The sequence below is a fragment of the Zootoca vivipara genome, chromosome 8 (assembly GCF_963506605.1).
Source record: "Zootoca vivipara chromosome 8, rZooViv1.1, whole genome shotgun sequence".
NCBI lineage: Eukaryota > Metazoa > Chordata > Lepidosauria > Squamata > Lacertidae > Zootoca > Zootoca vivipara.
This window is the reverse complement of record NC_083283.1, coordinates 17,599,834-17,623,386: the sequence shown is the minus strand read 5'-3', so window position 1 is coordinate 17,623,386 and position 23,553 is coordinate 17,599,834. Positions and strand designations below refer to the sequence as shown.

The window sequence follows — 23,553 nt, the reverse complement described above, 5'->3', positions numbered from 1 at the left end:
GGAGAGGGGAAGGAGGGTGGGGGGGTTGGGTGACAATGTTTCTATTTTGCTTAATAAGTGTGGCGTTTTTTGTCAGCTTCGCTTGTGTAGGTTCTCTGCTGTTCACTTGTGTTCCTTTGTTGGTGAGAGATGATGGGGTTGGCCTAGGATATGGTTGTTCCTTTGTGGTTAAGGGGAAGGGGCAAAGGACTGCTACTGCCCTATTAAGGAAGTTGCACCTATTTACAGAGAAGGACCAGATAATAGGTGACTAAATATTTACATTCCATTTTGGATAGAGCAGAGTGGTTCTGCAGCCCACCTTTCTATCAGAGATTAATCTTCCGAAGGCATACTCTAATCCACAAACAAGTCTCTGTCGATAAAGCCTCATAAACTTCATTCCATAAGCATGAGCTTTTTTGATTTAAATCTGGGCCTCCAGAACAAAACAAGGTCCACTTACATGGGAGTACATCCCATTGAGTGTAGTGGGGCTTACTCTACATAAATATGCTTAGTCTTGCAGCAAATAGCTGTGTGTACACAATACATTTCTTTATATCATTTATTTCTTTTTAAAGAAGAAGAAGAGAAGAGTTTGGATTTGATATCCCGCTTTATCACTACCCGAAGGAGTCTCAAAGCGGCTAACAATCTCCTTTCCCTTCCTCCCCCACAACTGGCACCCTGTGAGGTGAGTGGGGCTGAGAGACTTCAGAGAAGTGTGACTAGCCCAAGGTCACCCAGCAGCTGCATGTGGAGGAGCGGAGACGCGAACCCGGTTCCCCAGAATATCATAATGCAGACTAGCTGCTCATGTCTGAAAATATCAGCCAGGGATTTGTAAATGCAAACTTCTCCACTAATGCTCAAGGCAAAATGAGCCTGCTCTGTGATCAAAAGTTCTTTATTTTTTCCTGCAAGAAGCAGAACAAGCATTAATGGAAAGAGGGTATTTTGTGGATGGAGTCAAGCTCAGTGGTGGAGTATGTGATTTGATGCAGTCTCAGATCCTCAGGCAAAGGATTTTTCAGGGCTGGAACAGAGTTCCCATTTTTGAGAGGTGCTGCCAGACAGATAGAATATAGTGGGCCTTACCTTTAACATCTTGGAGAACAGTGAAATAGGGAGGACTATTTAATCAAATTTCTCCATGTAGAGGAGCAGAATTTTTCTATCTGTTCATCAGTAACACCTTTTCTATTTTTCCCTAAGGTGGTGGTGGTTATTTTTGCTGGTGTTGCACAAGTGTAGCAACTGTATTGGCAACCAGCCCACCATTTTGTATCCTTCACCAGCAATGGTGGCCACCACCAATCCAACAAAATGGCAGGTAACGTGAAAGTGGTGTATTTCCATGGCAGTAAGGAAAAGAAAAAATGTAACATTTCTCAGAGAAAAATGCATTCTGAGAAATTTCAGCTCAGCTCAGCTCTGCTTTTTGATCTCACGCTGTGCTGTTAATCTGCTGTTTTAGGAGTGCTATATTTTCTGCCACCACTTTTGTATGTTTGTAAATAAACCCAATATTACAAAATGCCATAAACCCACAGAAATCTCTCTTTCCAAAGGAACTTCGTTCCAAAGGAAACCTGGAATTACTCACTACTTTTGGAAATATAACTGAGCCTAAGAGAAGGGTAGAGGGACCCAGGTAGCGCTGTGGGTTAAACCACTGAGCCTAGGGCTTGCTGATCAGAAGGTCAGCGGTTCGAATCCCTGCGGCGGGGTGAGCTCCCGTTGCTCAGTCCCAGCTCCTGCCAACCTAGCAGTTCAAAAGCACATCAAAATGCAAATAGATAAATAGGAACCGCTACAGCGGGAAGGTAAACGGCGTTTCCGTGTGCTGCTCTGGTTCGCCAGAAGCGGCTTTGTCATGCTGGCCACATGGCCTGGAAGCTATACGCCGGCTCCCTCGGCCAATAATGCGAGATGAGCGCGCAACCCCAGAGTCAGTCACGACTGGACCTAATGGTCAGGGGTCCCTTTACCTTTACCTTTAAGAGAAGGGTAATGTTTGTTTATAACTTCTATTGTCAAAATTTCTTGGTTGATTGTGATGCAGCAGTTAAAATAGGTAAATGTTGTAAGACCAAACTGCTATAGAGTATCTAAAATATACTAAAATAAAAGACCTTGAGAAGCAGGATATTTCAGTGAAGAACATTTTGAATTTGGTGCCACGAGTCATAGGTTGAAATCCCCTTCAGGCATGGAAACCACTAGGTAACTTTGTATCAGTTGCTATCAAGTTTAATTCATTTATCAGAGTTTGCATCAGAATCAAATGCTGAAAGCTACAGTATATACATGCAACCTTTGATCCTTGAAACGTGGGGTGAATACGGTGTGTGTGTGTGTGTGTATTCAGAATTTAGAGCACAATCCTGTAGCCTCATAAAGATGTCCCAAGGACTATTGTATTTTGAAGAACTCCCTCTCTGCAGTTGAAAAATTAGTTCCTATGTTAGAGCCATAGAAATCTCCATTGTCCTCTGCCATAGAGGGTTGTGGTGTTCACGGTATCTTTGGAAAGGGAGAATCATATCTCATATAACATTTATAAATCCTGAAATAGCTACCAAACCGTCTATCTATAAAGGAAACATCACAGCCACACTAACATCATGGTAACAGATGGTGATATTATCATATTGAAAAGATATGTACTCATAAGCCCACCATTTATTTTATATTTCTGTTCCAAGGGGGCAAGGGTGATTATACAAAGAAATTCCACAGGTCCTTGAAGAACCTAGCATCTAATCATCGGCTATATAAAAGAGCTAGACACGTTTTAGAGTTTAAAAAAGAAAAGAAAAGGATGAACCTGAAATGCTCACAAACAAGCAAGGTGCAAGAATCTTTGTAGGAAAGCTAAATTGCTTCTGTGCCTCTATTTTTCCACCCCAGAGGGCCAAAATGTCTAATCACTAGGAGTAGAAGAGGCCAAGTCTATCCACATGTGCTCTGACCATTGTAATAATAGAAACATATGGTCATTATTTTGTTCTAATGAGAGAACATCTGGTCCAACATCAGGGAGTTTTTCTGTGCCATTTCATGCCCATATACCGACAGCAGACTAACAAACCCTTCCTGGCATGTTAATTTGGGCTGCAAAGATGCGTTCAAAATACTAGACTGCCACCGACATGTTCTACAAGCTTTGATTTTGCTGTTACCAGGTTTTCAAAACTAGGAGGGAAAAAGCAGATCTGTGACAGGATTTCCTCTGTAGTTCAGCTCTGACAAGTTTTGCTATTTTAAAATGTAGAAAACTGGAAACATCTTAAAGTGGTTTTAAATATACCATTGTATATTAGAGGCTCCCCAAATGATATTGATTTATTTGCTGTATAATATTTTGGTGGGTTGGGAATAAGCTTTTTAGGGTTACATGTGGGGATTTCCCCCTGTGAGCGAGGGTGGCCATCAAGAAAGAGTTTCTTTGATTTCGTTGCCATGATTGCTTGGATCACCATCACAATAAGAAAACGTCCTGGTGTAACTTGGGCTGAACTTTTATTGTTCAGTTGGAATGGGGGGCCAGTTAGGATGCTCCACCCCAAGATACTAATGGATTCCTGAATACCCTAAGAGATAAACCTGGTGGTCCTGATAAGGCACTCATCTTGCTGTGGAATGATGAGATGTAGGGGGCCACCGATACAAATCATCCTAAACTGTCAGTAAGCTGCCTGCCCTTGGTGGAGTCATACTCTCTCCACTTCATTTCTGGAAGCAGTCTCAGTAATTTACATTGGGTGGAAAGATGGAATACAAATTTAACAAAGAATACATCAGCACAATGGGGTGAGCCTCTTTGTGCACCTGTAATAAACAAGGTTGAATAACAAATTACTTCTGTGTACACCTCCAGGGGTCATAGATCTCTGCATTCATTAGGCGTGGACCCTTGATGTAAATCTTTAATTATTGCAAACAGATTTGCTTACAATAAAGCAATGGATTTCAAAGTACAGTGGTGCCTCGCAAGACTAATTTAATTAGTTCCGCGAGTCAATTCGTCTTGTGAAAAATTCGTCTTGTGAATCGCTGTTTCCCATAGGAATGCATTGAATTTTTTTTTTTTTGCCCATAGGAACGCATTAATTAAATTTCAATGCATTCCTATGGGAAACCGTGATTTGCAAGACAAATTTATCGCAAAACGAATCCGTCTTGCAAGTCGCCATCAGATCTCAAGACGCATTCGTCTTGCGAAAAATTCGTCTTACAGGGCATTCGTCTTGCGAGATACCACTGGAAAAGTTGTGGACTATTAACAACACACACACACACACACACACCACACTTTTGATACATTTGTATCTATATTCCAAGCATTTACTCTAAATTTTATTTATAAAAACCGAACAATCTATTCCAAAAGTCACCTCGTGCTAACTTCTTCCTAAGCATCTGCTTACTTGGCAAGTGTGCAAAGCACTGAACTGGTGAATGAACTACCTCCCGGCTGTGAGCTATGATCTGCTGGCATAACAATTGGCAACTCTTTCTTCTATAAACCTGAGATTTGAAGGTGATGCAAAAAGGCCTTTGTATTAAGCGCTCAGTATCGAAAAGATGCAATGTTGACATTGAACTTAAAGTGGGGGCAGGAGAGAATATATCACTGAAGTGTCTAATGTAGATAATACAGAAACATATAACACAATAAACTAATATCTTTGGGAAAATGGTATTCAAAAGTTTATTTTGTTTTATTGCCGGGACAGACACATGAGAAATGGCATTATGGCATTATGTCACCCCATAAATCAGGGGTCCCCAGACTTACCGGCGTTTGGCCGGTTCCCACCGCGCGATCGGCGCCGGAGGGCGGGGGAGGGCGGGGGAGCGCGCGCCTGTGCGGGCCGGCGGGCGGGGGAGTGTGCGCCCGTGCATATGCGCACAGGCGCTTACTGGCGTGTCGGCGCGTTTCCAGGGTGGGGAAAGCGCCGAAAATCCGTTGTGCGCATGCGTATGGGCCTCCCCCGACCCGGAAGTGCACCAGAAATGACCTCTTCCAGGTCGGGAGAGGCCCATACGCATGCGCACAAAGGATTTTCGGCACTTTTTTTCCGACCCGGAAGAGCGGGCGGCGGGGGTCGTCGCGGGCCAGATTGGCAGGCCAATTGGGCCGCATCTGGCCCCCGGGCCGTAGTCTGGGGACCCCTGCCATAAATGTTTGTGGATGCAGATATTTTCACTTGCAGTGTGGTGTAGAATAAGGTATTTGTGATGTTTTTGCAATGAAATTTATGCAGCAAGATTGTACAAAGCAGCCTAGATTGGAAACACGAAACAATAGCATTAGCTGGATAAAAAGGATAGCCCCACATCAAATGGTGAATTATTTTTCTTATAATTTTAGTAGAGGTAACTTAGGGAAATTAGAGTAGTCCTCCTCAACCAAGCCAGCAGCCCATCTAATTCAGCATCCTGTTCTCGCAATAACTAATCACAATCAAATAGTTTATTGTATTAACCAAAGGCCATAGTAATTTCAATAGAATTTGCCCAACTGCAAACCATAACATACAGTATACAACAACTACATAATACAAGGCACTACAGGTTTAAAGAAAGGGCGTTGGAGTTCATAAGTGTCATCTATCAACTCAAACCAAGCTTAACTTAGAATCATAGAATCATAGAATCATAGAGTTGGAAGAGACCACAAGGGCCATCCAGTCCAACCCCCTGCCAAGCAGGAAACACCATCAAAGCATTCCTGACAGATGGCTGTCAAGCCTCTGCTTAAAGACCTCCAAAGAAGAAGACTCCACCACACTCCTTGGCAGCAAATTCCACTGCCGAACAGCTCTTACTGTCAGGAATTTCTTCCTAATGTTTAGGTGGAATTTTCTTTCTTGTAGTTTGAATCCGTTGCTCCTTGTCCGCTTCTCTGGAGCAGCAGAAAACAACCTTTCTCCCTCCTCTATATGACATCCTTTTATATATTTGAACATGGTTATCATATCACCCCTTAACCTTCTCTTCTCCAGGCTAAACATACCCAGCTCCCTAAGCCGTTCCTCATAAGGCATCGTTTCCAGGCCTTTGATCATTTCCAGGCCTTTGACCATCACTTGTTGTGATATTGTCTATCTCTTATCTTTCTTGCAGCCAGGGCAAAAGGTGTTGCTTTAGGTGTAACAAATCTGCTTAGATTATATGCAATATTGTCTAGGGCAAAGACAGCCCCCATTAAAACCTAGGTATGGAACTTTGTGGCCCCTGAGTTGTATCCAAATCCAACAAAATAATTATGTGAGTAGAATGACTTATGATCACATACAAGAACTTGCCCGCCCCCGCACGGTCCTCCGATCTGCTCCAACCCTCTGAAGCAGATCTGGGTGGAGTGTGGGGATGTGCAAGGGATGAAGAGGGAGCGGAAGTTCTGTCACATGATTAGAAGTCATTTCGCTAACAGTGACTGTTGGCTTTCGTGTGCATGCACACTTCTTCAGATACCAAAACTCCAATTCTTCAGATTGGTATCTGAAGAAGTGTGCATGCACACGAAAGCTCATACCAAAATAAAAACTTAGTTGGTCTTTAAGGTGCTACTGAAGGAATTTTTTTATTTTACTTCGATCCAGACCAACACGGCTACCTACCTGTAACCAGTGACTGTTGGATTCAACCCTCTGACCCTGGCTACAATGTTGATAGCAAATCACAGCATTCCATTCTTCAATTTACTCCAGTTAACGGGCAAACTGCTGGAAGTCAGCTTAATGCCCCGGCACATGACACCCTGCAACACACACACACACACACACACACACACACACACACACATACACACACAACCCCTTTGTTCAAATCCACAAACATCTGCCATATTTGGTTTGTCCCATTAGTTTGCAATTGGCCAACAAGCCCTGGTTATCACCCCTTTTGGACTTCTGTGGCCTAATTCTCAGTGAGCTAGTGAATCTGAATCTATCAAGCAGGTTGGATGGCAGTAGAAGGTTCACACAGGGGGGGGGGAAATGATTTCAAAGAGAAGGGTTGCAACCTAGCTAGTCTTCTATGTAGAGATAATCTTTATGTATGGAGTTTTATTCAATCACACAAGTCCCCCACCTGCAGCCTGATTTACGTAGTAAGCCTCTCTCTGGAATTTAACACATTTGTGTGAGCTACTGTAGCCCTATACTGCCTCCTGTTTTATTACCTGCACATCCGTTACCTCTCGTAACACAGCATTTTTATTCTAGTTCTCAACAGCAGCTTGATAGAATTCAGTGAAACAAACAGCCATGGACCACCATTCTGAAAAGATTTTCAGGCACACTGCCAGAAACAAAGCATTCTGCAGTTAATGAGCTTCGTAAGATAATAAAAAAGAGATAGCACTTCTTTATTGTTAAAACTAGTAACTTCTGCTGCTACTTTTAAGACCTACAAATGAGTTGTATGTATTGTGCTATGCTGTGGCAGACTATATCTTATTTTAATTAGATGGTGAGGACTTTGGTAAAGTATAAGAACTGTACTCCCAGCACCCTTTCTTACTGAGTTTTTATTTATTTCTTGGGTAAAGGTAAAGGGACCCCTGACCATTAGGTCCAGTCATGACCGACTCTGGGGTTGCGGCGCTCATCTCGTGTTATTGGCCAAGGGAGCCGGCATACAGCTTCCAGGTCATATGGCCAGCATGACAAAGCCGCTTCTGGTGAACCAGAGCAGCACACGGAAATGCTGTTTACCTTCCCGCTATAACGGTACCTATTTATCTACCTGTACTTTGACGTGCTTTCAAACTGCTAGGTTGGCAGGAGCTGGGACTGAGCAACGGGAGCTCACCCCGTCACAGGGATTCGAACCGCCGACCTTATGATCAGCAAGCCCTAGGCTCTGTAGTTTAACCCACAGGGCTACCTGTGTCCCTAACTAATTAACTAACCTATTAATATTAAACACTTTAGTGGAGCTCAAATAAATATATCTGGACAGTGAGGAGAGAGTGGTACAAGTGTAAAATAACAACAACAACAACAACAACAACAACAACAACAACATTTTATTTATACCCCACCCTCCCCAGTCAAAACCAGGCTTACAGCGGCTAAGACCAATAAAATTGCAATAAGACATAAAAGGGAAAAAAAAACCCAATTAATTAAAAAACAGATTAAAATACAATATTAAAATTTAAAATGCAGCCTCATTTTAAGTAGTCCATAAATCCAAACCATGAGGGAGGAAAACACAGGGGTTGGACCCAAAGGCCAGGCGGAACAGCTCTGTCTTGCAGGCCCTGCAGAAATATGACAAATCCCGCAGGGCCCTGGTCTCCTGTGAAAGAGCATTCCACCAAGTTGGGGCCAATACTGAAAAGTCCCTGGCCCTAGTTGAGGCCAATCTAGCCACCTTATGGCTCAGGATCTCCAGAATATTGTTGTTTGTGGACCTTAAGGTCCTCCGCAGGGCATACCAGGAGAGGCGGTCCCATAGGTATGAGGGTCCCAAGCCGCATAGGGCTTTAAAGGTCAAAACCAGCACCTTAAACCTGATCCTGTACTCCACCGGGAGCCAGTGCAGCTGGTAAAGCACTGGATGAATGTGATCCTGCGGCCAGGACCCCGTAAGGAGCCTCGCTGAGGCATTCTGCACCCACTGGAGTTTCATAGGCAGCCCCGCATAGAGTGAGTTACAATAATCAAGCCTGGAGGTGACCGTTGCATGGATACATAAAAAAGGAATGTAAGGTAAAAAGACATTTAAAAAGGACAACTGTAGACATCAGTGATCAGCAAAGAATTTGAAATAGCCACTTTAAAAGACAACCGAAATCTTGTCTTCAAGGTAGGGCTGAAATTAACAATGTGTATAGTACTCTCACTTGAGAGTGGGAAGAATGAAAGTGTTAAAGGCTTAAGAGTGGGGGGGGGATATGAAGCATCTTGGGGAAACATTTAGTGTTGTAGATTCTACCACCTGAATTTTGAAGTGGTACAGTCTCAGGTGAGTTGCAAGATACATTTTTTTATGTGAAAGTTTGGTTCATCCTTTGCTTACAACAGTCTCCAACTGGATTTATGTTGGGTTTTGTAGAATAACAATAAGAGAATGAAGTAAAACTGAATTCTAAAAAACTCTAAGGGTATTAATATATAGGAGTTTCCAATGCACCAGTCAACACACTTTATAGCAAAAATGTCATTGGTTTTCCAAGAGGCTCCTGGATAAAAGTATAATGTGGGAAAGAATTGTTGTTTATCAGCTTAACTTATTCCCTCCTGTGGATTGCTTCCCTTTACATGGCCCACAAGTCCACCGAATCTGCAGTCTGTGGAGAACAGGTATATTTGCTTATTAAAAAGCAAAGGTTACTGCTTTATGTTCTCAAAAAATGGGGGACAGCCACCACATCTTTACCCTAGGTATGTAAACTGATATATGTAAGACAACTTGGTTCTAGAATCATAGAATAGAATCACAGAATCATAGAGTTGGAAGAGACCACAAGGGCCATCTAGTCCAACCCCCTGCCAAGCAGGAAACACCATCAAAGCATTCCTGACAGATGGCTGTCAAGCCTCTGCTTAAAGACCTCCAAAGAAGGAGACTTCACCACACTCCTTGGCAGCAAATTCCACTGTTGAACAGCTCTTACTGTCAGGAAGTTCTTCTGATGTTCAGAACATAAATAAATCTACTATAATATGTTGTGCAGAACAGAGTCTTTTCTACAGAGAAATGAAGGGATTGTGGTAGCCAAACCATAGAAAACAAAGCCTGGACCCACTCCCCTTTTTACCCTCTCCATCTCAGAGCACCAGTGGTGGATTGGACCTCCATGATTGGGCCTCTTTCTCCAAGGGTGGACCTCCCTCTTGATTTATGGAGAAGTAGATCCACGCAGAGCCTAGGGCTTGCTGATCAGAAGGTCGGCGGTTCAAACTCCCGCGATGGGGTTAGTTCCCGTTGCTCGGTCCCAGCTCCTCCCAACCTAGCAGTTTGAAAGCATGTCAAAGTGCAAGTAGATAAATAGGTATCACTCCAAGTGGGAAGGTAAACAGTGTTTCTGTGTGCTGCTCTGGTTCACCAGAAGCGGCTTTGTCATGCTGGCCACATGACCTGGAAGCTGTACGCCGGCTCCCTCGGCCAATAACGCGAGATGAGCGCCGCAACCCCAGAGTTGGTAATGACTGGACCTAATGGTCAGGGGTCCTTTTACTCCCTTTACCTTTAGATCCACACAATCCCATGACTCCTCTCCTCTCAGAACCCTAAGGTTGCAGCCTTAAAGTGTTGATATGAATTTTGTAATAAATAAACACTGTTTAGAAGGTGCCAAACCAAAACAAATGAACAACCCTGACTAAAATATTCCTTTAAATGGTGCATGGGGTTTTTTAATTACCTGGGTGCTTCCGAAATAGTCACAGCCCTTGATGGAAGTGCAACTCAGAAAGCTGGGAGGGAAACACAAGACACAATATTCTCTTTCCCTTCTCTGATCATGAGATATGCATTCAAATGTTTGCAATTAATTCTGCTATGCATCTTCACTAACTGTTATGCTGAGAAGGAGCCTCTGTGGAGTTTGAAGAATCTAACTGAATATGTGGGTGGAAAAAAATACCAATTTGTTTTGTGATCTGTCAGATACCTGCTGGCTGGGGATACTGTTGCTTTCTTAGTCTCAGCAATGATAGTTTTTTTTCTCTTAGACTCAGCAATTGTCCTGATGTTGCTTTTTGTCTCAGAATTAGTACTGATGACCAGATGCACAAAACCTTGCATGAGCTCGGGGAGAAATATTGGTGCTGCGGGGCCAAATTATATGACCCAACCTTTTTCGGTGTTTGTGTGTGAGAGAATGTTGGTAATCATTTCAGAAAAAGGAACATATTGTCTATTTTCAGGGGTCGTGAAATTATCTTTAGGACACAAAGCAGCATAAGGTTTTCTTTTCTTAAAAAAAACACTAAAGTTTTTCTACCACTTAAAGCTGCAGCAGAACTTCAGTGATCAGTGCCATACCAGTGCCATTGACAGGCCCTGTCAATAAGGACTGGAACTTACATCACGGTGCAGATATATGTCAGCATAACATCCCATTGAAAACAATGGGAGAAAACTATGTGGGGTTTTTTGGTGGGGTTTTTTAAGTAGATAGGGTAGCCTCTCCTAGATACAGGCAGCCCCTACATGTGTCGGCAGAGTGCATTTAAGTGCCCCCTGTCCCCCGTTCTGCCCAGTTCCACTCCCATTCTGCTGTCTTCTGGGTCCAAAATGACCTGTGCATCAACAATAATGTGTCAGTTGGGCATGCCTAAAATTGGTTGCCGCCTGTATTCAAATGAGCTTTGGAAGGTTCACAGTTTCAGTCCCCTGGCCCAACAACAGGCTTGCTTTGTAAGGCTGCAATCCTTTATACGCACTTAGACCTCAAGGTTAGCCCCAGTAAACTCAATGGGACTGTAGAATTGTCCCCTCCAAGCACATAACAGGAGAATGGGTTGTTGTTGTTGTTGTTGTTTAAAAAAATAATTAAAAAATTAAAAGACCTAAGGAAATAGGCAAGTGCAGAAAGGCTGTAAAGTAGTCTCCAGGTGAGTCTCCCTGGGGGAGAACATTTCAAAGGCAAGACACCTCAGAAGGTGTGGCTATGCAGAGAAAGGTTCCCCCAAATCACTTCAATGAATAGGCAGGCTTATGTGAGAAACAAAACAAAACACAGCATTTCTTTCTTCTACACCCCAAGTATCTTCCAGCTTCACAGCTTCAAACATCAGACATGATCTCCATTCCATTCCATTTTTACCACTTTTAAAATAAGTTCCTGTCCTCATACTTGAGACTTGGCTACCTGAGAGGCAATAGGCTGCTGACTGGCCACGTCTCAAATGTCCCCCTGATGCTCCTCACATCCCTGACGTTGCTTTATTTTAGCACATCCTCCTTTCCCCTGTGATCTTACTGAACTGAAGAGGCACAACCCTCCCCTTCTCCAATATGTAATGCAACCTTAGGTTGGCCTACTGGTAAAGTTCACCCCCCCCCACCAATATCATTCTGTTAGCATCCAGTTCAGTTGAGAGAACTTGTCTCTCATAATTTAAGCCTCTGAGACAACACCTTCCTGCCACTACAAGATAAATCTTCATGAATTTTGAAATGCAAAATGCATTTTAAAGCAAAAGTGACATTGCCAAAGTAACTGTGGAATGACATGGCTTTTAAACTGTCTGTAGATTCCACACTCAGTGAACACTCTAAGAGAGATAATGTGTGTTGACAACATTGTTTGGTTGCTTTTGCTCAGCTGGCAGAACAGATTTTGTGCTTGCTTTTTTTTTTTTGGACTTTGCAATAGTCAATTTTCTATGGACCATTCAGCAACAAATTGTTAGTGGCCTGTCACTGTTACTCCTTCTATAAAATTCTTTTTAATGTTACTTTCAAAATTGCTTAAAAATGCATGAGAAAATAGTTCAAATGTGAAAAAATGAGAGTGGCTGCAGATTTCATTATTATTATTATTAGGAAAACAGAAGTTCCTATGGGAAATGTCAAATATATCATGATCACCATCTAATAATAATAATAATAATAATAATAATAATAATAATAATAATAATAATAATTTATATATACCCCGCCCATCTGGCTGGGTTTCCCCAGCCACTCTGGGCGGCTTCCAACAGAAGTATTAAAATACAATAATCTATAAAACATTAAAGCTTCCCTAAATAAGGCTGCCTTCAGATGTCCTCTAAAAGTCTGGTAGTTGTTTTTCTCTTTGACATCTGGTGGGTGTCATGGGTGGCTCTAGGAATTATTATTATTATTATTATTATTATTATTATTATTATTATTATTCAGTGGTTCCTATTGGAAATCTCTAGGGTGGCTCTAGGAATAGGTACTGAAGACAATATGACACATGTAGATGGAGTAAGAGATTGTCATGTTGAAATCAACCAGAAGTGAACATTGTCAACAAAACCAAATGGTTTAATGTCTAAAAATCATGCAAGAATACCAAAATTAAAAAAAAAGATTAAAAAAGAATACCAAAATGGCATGGAGACAGAAACTTAGACTTTAAATGGTCCATGCTCACATATGATATCATATTCAACCAATGGCACCCATTTTAGCATGCTGTCTGTGTAACAAAGCCATAAACAACCTTTAAACCACTAAACGGCCTCGGCCCAGTATACCTGAAGGAGTGTCTCCACCCTCATCATACTGCCCGGTCACTGAGGTCCAGCATCGAGGGCCTTCTGGCGGTTCCCTCAATGCGAGAAGCAAAGCTACAGGGAACGAGACAGAGGGCCTTTTCGGTAGTGGCGCCCGCCCTGTGGAATGCCCTCCCATCAGAGGTCAAAGAGATAAACAACTACCTGACATTTAGAAAACACCTGAAGGCAGCCCTGTTTAGGGAAGTTTTTAATTTGTGGCATTTTATTGTATTTTAATATTTGCTGGAAGCTGCCCAGAGTGGCTGGGGAGACTCAGCCAGATGGGCGGTGTACAAATAATATATTAGTAGTAGTAGTAGTAGTATTACAAAGTAGAATGGGGATACCGAGGATCAAGAATCCTCCGAATGCTCAACCAGGGTTAGTCATCTTCCAAAGCAGATTGTCAATCTGGCTTTGTGGATGAGGTTAGGGGTTAGTAAAGGTAAAGGGTAAAGGGACCCCTGACCATTTGGTCTAGTCATGACCGACTCTGGGGTTGCGGTGCTCATCTCACATTATTGGCCAAGGGAGCCAGCGTATAGCTTCCAGGTCATGTGGCCAGCATGACAAAGCCGCTTCTGGCAAACCGCAGCAGCACACAGCACACGTTTACCTTCCCTCAGAGCGATACCTATTTATCAAAGTGAGTTGGGCAGATAGAAAGGGGGGAAAGCTAAACATGTCATGTTGGCTCCCAGCCATGTTCCAGTGGCATAAAAGATATAAGTAAACTGTGTGTTAAGAGGGTAAACCCAAACACCTGTCAGAAACAAAATTATAAATAATGCCAGGTGCCCATCTCTGTCAGTTCAGGAGTATGCAAGTAGATAGGATTCAGGCCAAGATCAGCTGGTAAGCAGAGGACACAGGATCATTATTAAGCTACACCCCACCTCACAAAGGAGTGAGCTGAATACAGAGCCATCAAATCTTCTGCTAATTTTCATGGGCTTCCCCTTGCATGTTGTATTGCTAAACATCAATTACAACTAGTGAATCAGCAGAGAGAGAGAGAGAGAGAGAGAGAGAGAGAGAGAGAGAGAGAGAGAGAGATTTTTAAATTAAGCAACAGCATAGTAATTTTAATCAGTGGAGGACCACAGTGTTAAACAATTAGTGATCATTGCGCCCTTCTGCAGGATCAGTGGGAAAGTGTCAAAGATGATGAGTCCTCCATGTTTACAAAAGATTCTGCCTATAGCATGCTGTGTGCTTTTGTGAATCATTTATCTTCTATCTTAAACCCGTCATAGCATGAAATATTGAATCTGTGATTCTGCATGACAGAATAATGAAACATTGATACTACAAAATGCAACAAGAAGGTAAAAAACCAGGACGTATAACAAATCGATTGGAAACATAATTGGAAAAAAGTTATCTGGTGGAGTATGTAAGGGACGAAATTAATTGAAGGGAAAGAAAACCAAAGAGAGAGAGGAGGAAGTCAAGTGGGGGGAAATGAGGTGAAGGGAAAAAAAAAACAACAACAATAAAGAATAGGAAGAAAAAAACAATGATTTGAGACACAAACAATTGGTATGAAAGAATATTTTATTTGACAAATGTTACAATTGGATACCTGTGGTACTTTTTCATTTTTTTTTATTTTATTTTTTTTATTTATATATATGTTTGAAATAATTTTTTCTTCGTTTGTATGTGGCTTGGTATTGTATATAGCTGTAAAACCAATAAAAAGTATATTTAAAAAAAAAAAGAATGAAGTGATGTGATCAGAATGTAATAATCTTCTATTAATTGTGTTTGCATTTTGTAGCAGTTAGCATCAAAGGGGAAAACTTGGCAGCAGTTAATATGGAATAGACTTCCTGCTCTTTAACCCCAAGAATAGCTACAATAGTTTACCGTTATCAGTGGATCAGGTAAACTATGTTCTCTCTCCCCCCCCCCCAACCTCTGTTTTGCCACCACACAAATCATATAAATGTAATAAGTAAATAAACTGTAAACCACTAAAAAAAAAAAAAAATAATGAAACATTGAGAAAGGGCTACACTGCTGTGATTTTTTCAGAGTCAGCCATGAAAAGTTGAATACCTGAACGTAAAATTGCTTTTATTCCTACTCCATGAAACATTCGTTAGCCTAATAGTTAAATTATTATTATCTGTTTATGTTTTGTTTTGCATTTGATTTGTATATCATTGTTGCTGGTTTTTGAGTTGTGCTTTTACAAAACTGTAATTTATAAATGGTGTTAGCCACCCTGAGTGGCACTTTGAATATAAATGCTTTAATAAACACACAACTTGCTATTTATTAGGATTGTGTCTTTTAGACACAACCTTGAAGTGCTGACTTTTCAGTTTTGGAGGCCATGTTAAATAGCTTGTGACCCCACACAGCTTTAGAAATGCACACTTACAGTAAAGGCCACACTGGCTTGGAAAATAGAAATATAATACTAATTTACTGCATGACGGAGTCACATTTGAGTCCTTCTAGGTAGAAGCTAATTTAAGGTTGTGAAATAAGCCACAAACATGACAGTGAAAAGAGCTGCACCATTCTAAAATTTTACAGAATTATGGAGTTGGAAGAGATTTCAAGGATCACCTCCTCCAACATTCTGCAGTTTTTGCAGTGGAACAAAATTTTATAATGCCAGATACATATAATAGGTAGAAATATTTAGAAACCAAAATAAACAAACAAACTGTATTAATTTTCATAGATGTGGAGAAGGTGTTTGATAATGTGTCTTGGTTTTTTATGAAAAAGAACTTAGAAGTAATGGGTTTAGGCATATATTTTTTTGAGAAGTATAAAGGCAATCTATAAAGACCAAAATGTGAAGCTTATAGTAAATAATGGATTGACTGAGAGTTTTCAAATCACAAAGGGCACAAGACAGGGGTGCCCCCTGTCGCATCTACTGTTTATATCAGCACTTGAAGTGTTGTTACAAAGTATAAGAGAGACAGGAAAAAATACAGGAATTAAACGTGGAGTAAAAAAATAAATAAAGTGAAAGCTTTCGCTAATGATATAGTTTTAACACTACATGAACCACAAACCTCAATAGCGGAAGTGATAATTGTTATTAAAGAATTTGGCTCATTGGCAGGATTGAAAATTAATAAAAATAAAAATGATGGTGAAAAATATGAAGGCGGAACAATCAGATCAGTTACAGAGTGAAATGGGAATAACACTGGCAAATAAAATAAAGCTTCTCGGTGTCTGGCTGTCCCTGAAAAATACAAATTTATTTAAGGATAATTATACAATAATGTGGAAAGAAATAAAAACAAACTTGGAAATATGGAATAGATTGAAATTATCCTCCTGGGGAGGATAGCCGTGATCAAGATGAGTGTCCTACCTAAGATGCTCTTCCTATTCCAAACCATCCCGATTATTACTGGATCAGGCCAATTTGGAGAATGGCAGAAAACAATTTCTAGGTTTGTTTGGCAGGGAAAGAAACCTAGATTAAAATTCAAGCCACTGACAGATAAAAGGGAAAGGGGTGGCTTCTCATTGCCAGACCTCAAAATATATTATGAAGCGGCATGTATAACATGGCTGAAAGAATGGTTTAGATTAGACAATATGGATATATTGGATTTGGAGGGGTTTGGAAACAGATATGGGTAGCATGCATACCTTTGTTATGACAAGGCCAGAGTACATCGAGACTTTCTAAATCATATTATAAAAAGACCATTGTATGAGGTATGGGTGAGATACAAGTATTGGTTTGAAAGGAAAACACCATGGTGGCTGTCACCCCAGGAAGCTTTTTCAGTAAAAAATTAAATATGAACGGAGAATGGTTAACCTACAGAAACATGCTGGTGGAAGAAAATAACACAATTAAGATCAGGCCATATGAGGAATTAAAGGACAAGCTAACAAGCTGGATGGAGTACCATCAAATGAATGATATCTTTTTAAAAGATATAAAAGAGGTTTCGCACACACAAAATTAATACTAGAAATGACAGTATTACAAAACAATATAAACATTGTCTAAAATCTATGAGTTTTTATTCGAATGGCATACAAAAGATGAAGAAATTAAGGGTGTTATGACCAAATGGGCAATGGATGTAGGTCTTAATATTGAATATGAAAAATGGTCAAAATTCACGGCATGTACATCGTTAAAAGAAAATCTATTAAAAATGATGTATAGATGCTACCTCACTCCAACCAAACTAACAAGGATGTATAAAACAGGAAACAAAATTTGTTGGAAATGTGGGGTGAAAGAAGGTATTTTTTTCCCACATGTAGTGGTGAATACGTACTGGGAGATTATATACAATGAATTAAAGAAGATTCTTAGATACACATTCCAGAAAAAAACGGAAGCATTCTTGTTAGGAATGGTTGGAGAAGGTATTGACCAAAATTGATCAAAATTGATTAAAAACTGTTCCTATATGCTACAACTGAGGTGAGACTATTGCTAGCTCAGATGTGGAAACAACAAGTGCCAAAAATGGAAGATTGGCAACAGAAGGTATTGGAGTACACACAAATGGCTAAATTACCAGGGAAAAATTGACAACAGGGCGATGAAACATTTTAAAAAGAATGGGATAAATTTATGATATAAATAGAAAAGAGTTGTTTGAAATAGAGAAAACAGTAGAATTGAATTAAACTTCATAATGTGCATATAAATACTTTTATTGGATTAACAGTAATAATGACAACATGAACTGCAAGGTAATTATAATAATTAAATGTATCTACAAATAGTAAGATAGACAACAAGATCTGTATATATAGAAGAGTTTATCTACTTACAAACAATTTATAGATAAGTCTGTAAACAAACAATAGTGTACAAAATGAACAAAGACAATGCGAATAATTTAAAAGCGACATAAAGAAGTCAGAAGAAGGAAGAAGGGAAGTCAGCTCGTATGAGCAACCTACAAACATACAATATAGTGTAATATATATGGGATGTATGAAGTTTGGAAAACCAATAATGATTATATTACACAAAAAGAAAAAGAACACACACACACACACACACACACACACACACACACACACACACACACACTTTGTTAAAGTTGTTCCATATCAGATCTGTATTATGGGCCTGTGATCATATTCAGTTGGTCCTTTAAAAACCAATAAAACCCAAAGATTTTAATTGCTTGCTCTGTATGTGATACAGGCTAATTTTCTTCTTCCCTCTTCACCCCTTTCCCTGTTTTGTTGTGTCTTTTAGATTGTTGACCAGTTTGTATTGATCTCATGTGAGCCTGGGAGATTGGGGCAAAATGCTTTAAATAAATAAATTGGATCATATTTTTGCCTTATCTCTTCAAATTTGCATAGAGAATCTAATAGCTTCAGGCCCAAGGATAATATATAAATGGGAATATTTTCTACTGGCTAGCAGCAGCAAGAGTCCAATTCATAGCAACTCAGCAATGAGTGAAGTGGATCAGAAACCTTGAACAATTTAAGACCATCGTTAACTAACTTCGATCTTGTTGCCCTTTCCAGGTAACACCTAGCAAATCTTTTTAGTTAAACCTTGTAAGGCTGCCTAACCATAGTGTCAACACTGGTTTTGACATTTAAACATCTCCCCGTCCTCCCCTCTCATACAGCCTTAACACCGTTGCTATCCTCTGAATATTGTGTCAAATCCTACTGCTGAATTTGCCTAGTTGTCCTGATTTCACAAGAATGGCCTGTAATCTTAAACTTATTCTTGCAAAGGTTATGTGACTTCTGAGTAATCAAATAATGTTGATTTGAATGAACCTTACTCCCAGGAAAATGGATACTGTATAGGATTGTAGATGAAATATCATACATTATACTCATTTGCACATCTACTTAGATGTGCCCCACTATGTTCAGAAGGGCTCATTTCTGTACAGCATTGCAGTTTTTATTTCTTATATACATGTGGGGACTCTCAGTAGTCTATGACACAGTATAAAAAATGCCAGGAAAACTATTATGTGCCATCCATGATAAATAGGCTAAAAACATCTGTTCAAGAACCCATTAATTCCTGGCCTTTAATACATTAGCATGGTGGGGAGTTATAAATTATTGAAATAAATGTAAACATCTGTGCAGTAAATCATCAGTTCCAAAAGTGGTCTTTGGTACGTTAGCAATATCCAGAAATATAAATTATTTCAAGAAATATAAATGACCTCTCAGTCTGTGGCAAAACACAGCCATACATTTTACATCAATTCTGTGGCCAATGAAGCAGACAACAGTCTGAAACACAGCCATTTCAACCTATTTCAAAATGACTGCATGCCTGGCTGTAAGCCATAAACATCCTTATCATAAAAATTAGATGGATCTTCCTGTTCCTCAGCAGATGATTTCCTTCAATATATGGAAAACATATTTCACACACTCAATGAACTGTTCACCTAGCTGATGTCTTCCATACATTCCAAAGTGCATGACATATAAGCACTGCTACACTTCTTCAACATTAGGAAATATATGATGATATTCAAAATCTCATCAGCGCCCCTCTTAATGCCCCCTCTTAATGCCACCTTCTGTCCCTGTTACGACCCCATTATTCCCTCTTCTGGGTCCAAAAGGACCTGCGCATCAGCGATCTTATGTCATATGGACATGCCTAAAGTTGTTGCCACCTGTTTGCAATAATAAAGTTTAAGCAACCAATATAACATTTCTGAGTGAGGCAAACACCCACCAAGACATTTGTAATTAAAATAATTGGATAAACAGATCACAACATCTTTTATGAAAGCATTGCCATATTTTTCCCCAATATGCAGTTATTGATGCTAAACTGAGATTGCCGGATATAATAATTACAATGTCCGTGCATAGCTTGGAAAGCAATAATTGTAAAACTAACAAGTAAAACACAAATTAAAGACATATTACTCACCGAATTCCTTTGGGACAGCAATGGAGTAAATACAGTTATGTCCTATGCTGTAGTTCTTAGGGTAGTTTGGGGATAGAACTGTTCCTTCGGAGCCTGTAGAACGACTTCCACAAGGTGCTAGGAAGTAAAGATGCAATGTATTTTAACAATATGGTACTGAAGAAATAAAATAGGCAATGCATACCCTCCAACATTTCTCTGATGGAAATAGGGATGTCCCATTCCATAATGATAATTTTACTATTTATACCACACACATCTACTGAGTTGCCCCAGCCACTCTGGGCAACTTCCAGCACACACACACACACCATTAAATACCTCCATACCCTCCAACATTTCTCCAGTGAAAATAAGGACATCCTAAGGACAAGTGGGACATTCTGGGATCAAATCAGAAACCTGGACAGCTTCTCTAAATCAGGGGTGTTCCTGGAAAATAGGGTCCCTTGGAGGGTCTGGCAATGTAAATGTACTTTAGTCTGCATCTGTATTGAGATTGTTTTAAAATGTTGTTGTTTTATCTTTCGTATGGTTGTCACCCTGGACTCCTTTGGGAGGAAGAGCAGGATATAAATTTATTAAATACAAATACAAATGCTTAGCACAATTTTATTGCACTCCCCTCGCCCCCCGCTTTGCAAATGAATAAAACTTTATAATTGTTGCAATTCCACTGGTGCTGCTTCGTGGCTAAAACATGTTAATGGGAAAGAAAAATGGGGGGAAGGCATGACTCCAGATGCTTGGCCTAATATTTATTCCAGACCTGACGAAATAAATCCTCCCAAGGGGCATGTTTTAGCAGCAATTTTCACTAATTAATTCTCCTAGTGACTATAATGTCCCATAAAAAATCAGTGAGAATTGGTGGTAAAACATGTCCCAATGGAATAATTTGTTCCCTAGAATAAAAAGATCTAGTCCAGCATCTTGTTTTCATAGTGACCAACCAACTGCCCATGGGAAACGTACAAGCAGGGCATGAGTACAAGCAGGGCATGAGTACAAGGCCTGCAGGATTTGACATCTGTCCGCAGGGTCTGCAAAACGGAGCTGTTCCGCCTGGCCTTTGGCCTGGACTCAGTCAGACCCCTATGTTCTCCTCCCTTATGGTTTTGATATGAGGCTGCATTTTAAAATTTTAAAAAATTTAAATTTAAATTGTATTTTAACCTGTATTTTCACTAATTCTTTTTCTTTTTTTGTGTTTTGTTGTGGTTTTGTTGGTGTCAGCCGCCCTGAGCCTGGTTTTTGACTGGGGAGGGCGGGGTATAAATAATAATTATTATTATAATAATAATTACACTCAGGAACATACAGCTTTCACCTATGGGTAGAGTTACCCAAGGGTGGAGGAAGGAGGTGCAGTGGGGGCGGGCTGCCCCGGGTGTCACCACTGAGGGGGATGACACAATGCGCAGTGAGACTCACCACGGGGCCTGCAGCGCACCCGAGCCACTCGTCTCTCCTGGGAGTGAAGCAGTGGTTTGGGCGCCAGCAGCCTCCATGCTTCCCCAAATGGTCCGCCTGCTGCCTCCCCCACCAGCTGTAGGGTGGCTGAGTGGGAGGAGGCAAGCAGACTCATTCGAGGCCCCACGGAGCGCCCTGCCCTGGCTCGCCCAGCCCTGCGGGCGGCTGGCCCCACCCCTGGGCGCAGGGCACACACGCCGCCCCAGGTGCCCGATCGGCTTGCTCCGCCGCTGGATTCACCCACCATGAATTTGCTTAATCCTTGTTTGAAGTCATCCAAAGTTTGTGGGCATCAGAGCCAGTGTTTAAGTAAGCACTAAAGAAGTATTTATTTTATCTGTCCTGAATCTTCCATGGGTTCTAGTGCTTTGAGAGAGGAAGAAGAATCTTTATGTCCTTCTATTATGAATCTTATGTCAACCACCTGGATTTTTGCCTCCTCTTTAACAGGAAAAAAAGTGACTGGCCTTTTGGGGCAATCTTTTTACTGTGAAAACTTAAGCATATCAAAAAATACCTATACTGTGAACTTTCTCTCTCTCTCTCTATGTATATATAAAATATTTATATACTGCTATAAAATCAGAAACCATTAACTAGCTATTATGGAAAGATGTATTCTTAATTGCCTTCTGTGTCCCCCAAGACACTTTCAGAAGTGCAGCTGGCTCTACACAAGACAGTTGTGGGGCTTAGCTTATCAAATGCCCTCTAATTAATTGTACAAGATGCCAGCGAATTTATGCATATTAAATTTTATTCCACTATCTGTAATGCAAAATCCATTCAAAACTGTGATAATAATTATGTTTTTGCCAGAGCAAGAAAATTTGACAAAGACTAGCAGTTCTGAGAAACTAATCTATACAACAATTAGCATATCTGGTTGCAATAATCCCCAATGCTTGCGAGTCATGCACTGAGATTCTAAAACAAAAACCACAAATTAAAATAAAATGCCTGGGGGGGGGAGGCAGAATTACCATGATTTCAGCTGCCACTTATGCTGAAAGAGGATAGGACTATACCAGCGAGAACTTTTTAATATTTTAATTTTGAAAACATTTTTGTCTCTCATATGTTGTTGTCTAGTCGTTTAGTCGTGTCCGACTCTTCATGACCCCATGGACCATAGCACACCAGGCACTCCTGTCTTGCACTGCCTCCCGCAGTTTGGTCAAACTCATGTTCGTAGCTTCAAGAACACTGTCCAACCATCTCGTCCTCTGTCGTCCCCTTCTCCTAGTGCCCTCCATCTTTCCCAACATCAGGGTCTTTTCCAAGGATTCTTCTCTTCTCATGAGGTGGCCAAAGTATTGGAGCCTCAGCTTCACGATCTGTCCTTCCAGTGAGCACTCAGGGCTGATTTCCTTCAGAATGGATAGGTTTGATCTTCTTGCAGTCCATGGGACTCTCAAGAGTCTCCTCCAGCACCATAATTCAAAAGCATCAATTCTTCGGCGATCAGCCTTCTCATGTATTTGTGTTAAAAATTGGCTGCTGAGCAACTGAGAAATGAGAAGCCACCACAACACGCACATCACACATAGCATCTCTTTAGGTTGTGCCCCAGCTTTGGGCAATAGATTTGAACGGCTTCGCCTCTCAAGACCAGTTGTTGCATGGATCATGTGGGCAACTCATATAATGCCCTACTTTTTGAGCTTCCTGTAGGTACCTGATTGATCTCTGAGAACAGAATACTAAATGAGTTAGGCCTTGGGGCTGATATACCAGGCTCTTTTTTGTGTTTGTATGGGTTGCCTGTGCTGTCATTTCCAAATCTGATGGTTTATCAGAACCATTTTTGGATATTTTATTGCTATACAACATTAGAACGATCAAGCACATTACATGTAGCAGGGCAATGTATTGTCACTTTAAAATCACAACAGAAGTCAATGGATTCACAGTTCAAATTCCGGTGTGTACAAGACTAAATATTGTATCTAATGCTAGTCATACTCAGAGCAG

The 23,553-nt window shown here is 40.7% G+C and overlaps 1 protein-coding gene across 1 annotated transcript in view; it reads right to left on the bottom strand.

Annotated features, from left to right (window-relative positions):
• The window catches only part of CSMD3 (CUB and Sushi multiple domains 3), a 584,303-nt gene that overhangs the window by 114,481 nt on the left and 446,269 nt on the right, over positions 1–23,553 (bottom strand). Inside the window, exon 32 of the mRNA XM_060277658.1 lies at positions 20,107–20,223. Coding sequence (XP_060133641.1) covers positions 20,107–20,223 — 117 coding nt within the window. The remainder of the gene's footprint in view (positions 1–20,106; positions 20,224–23,553) is intronic.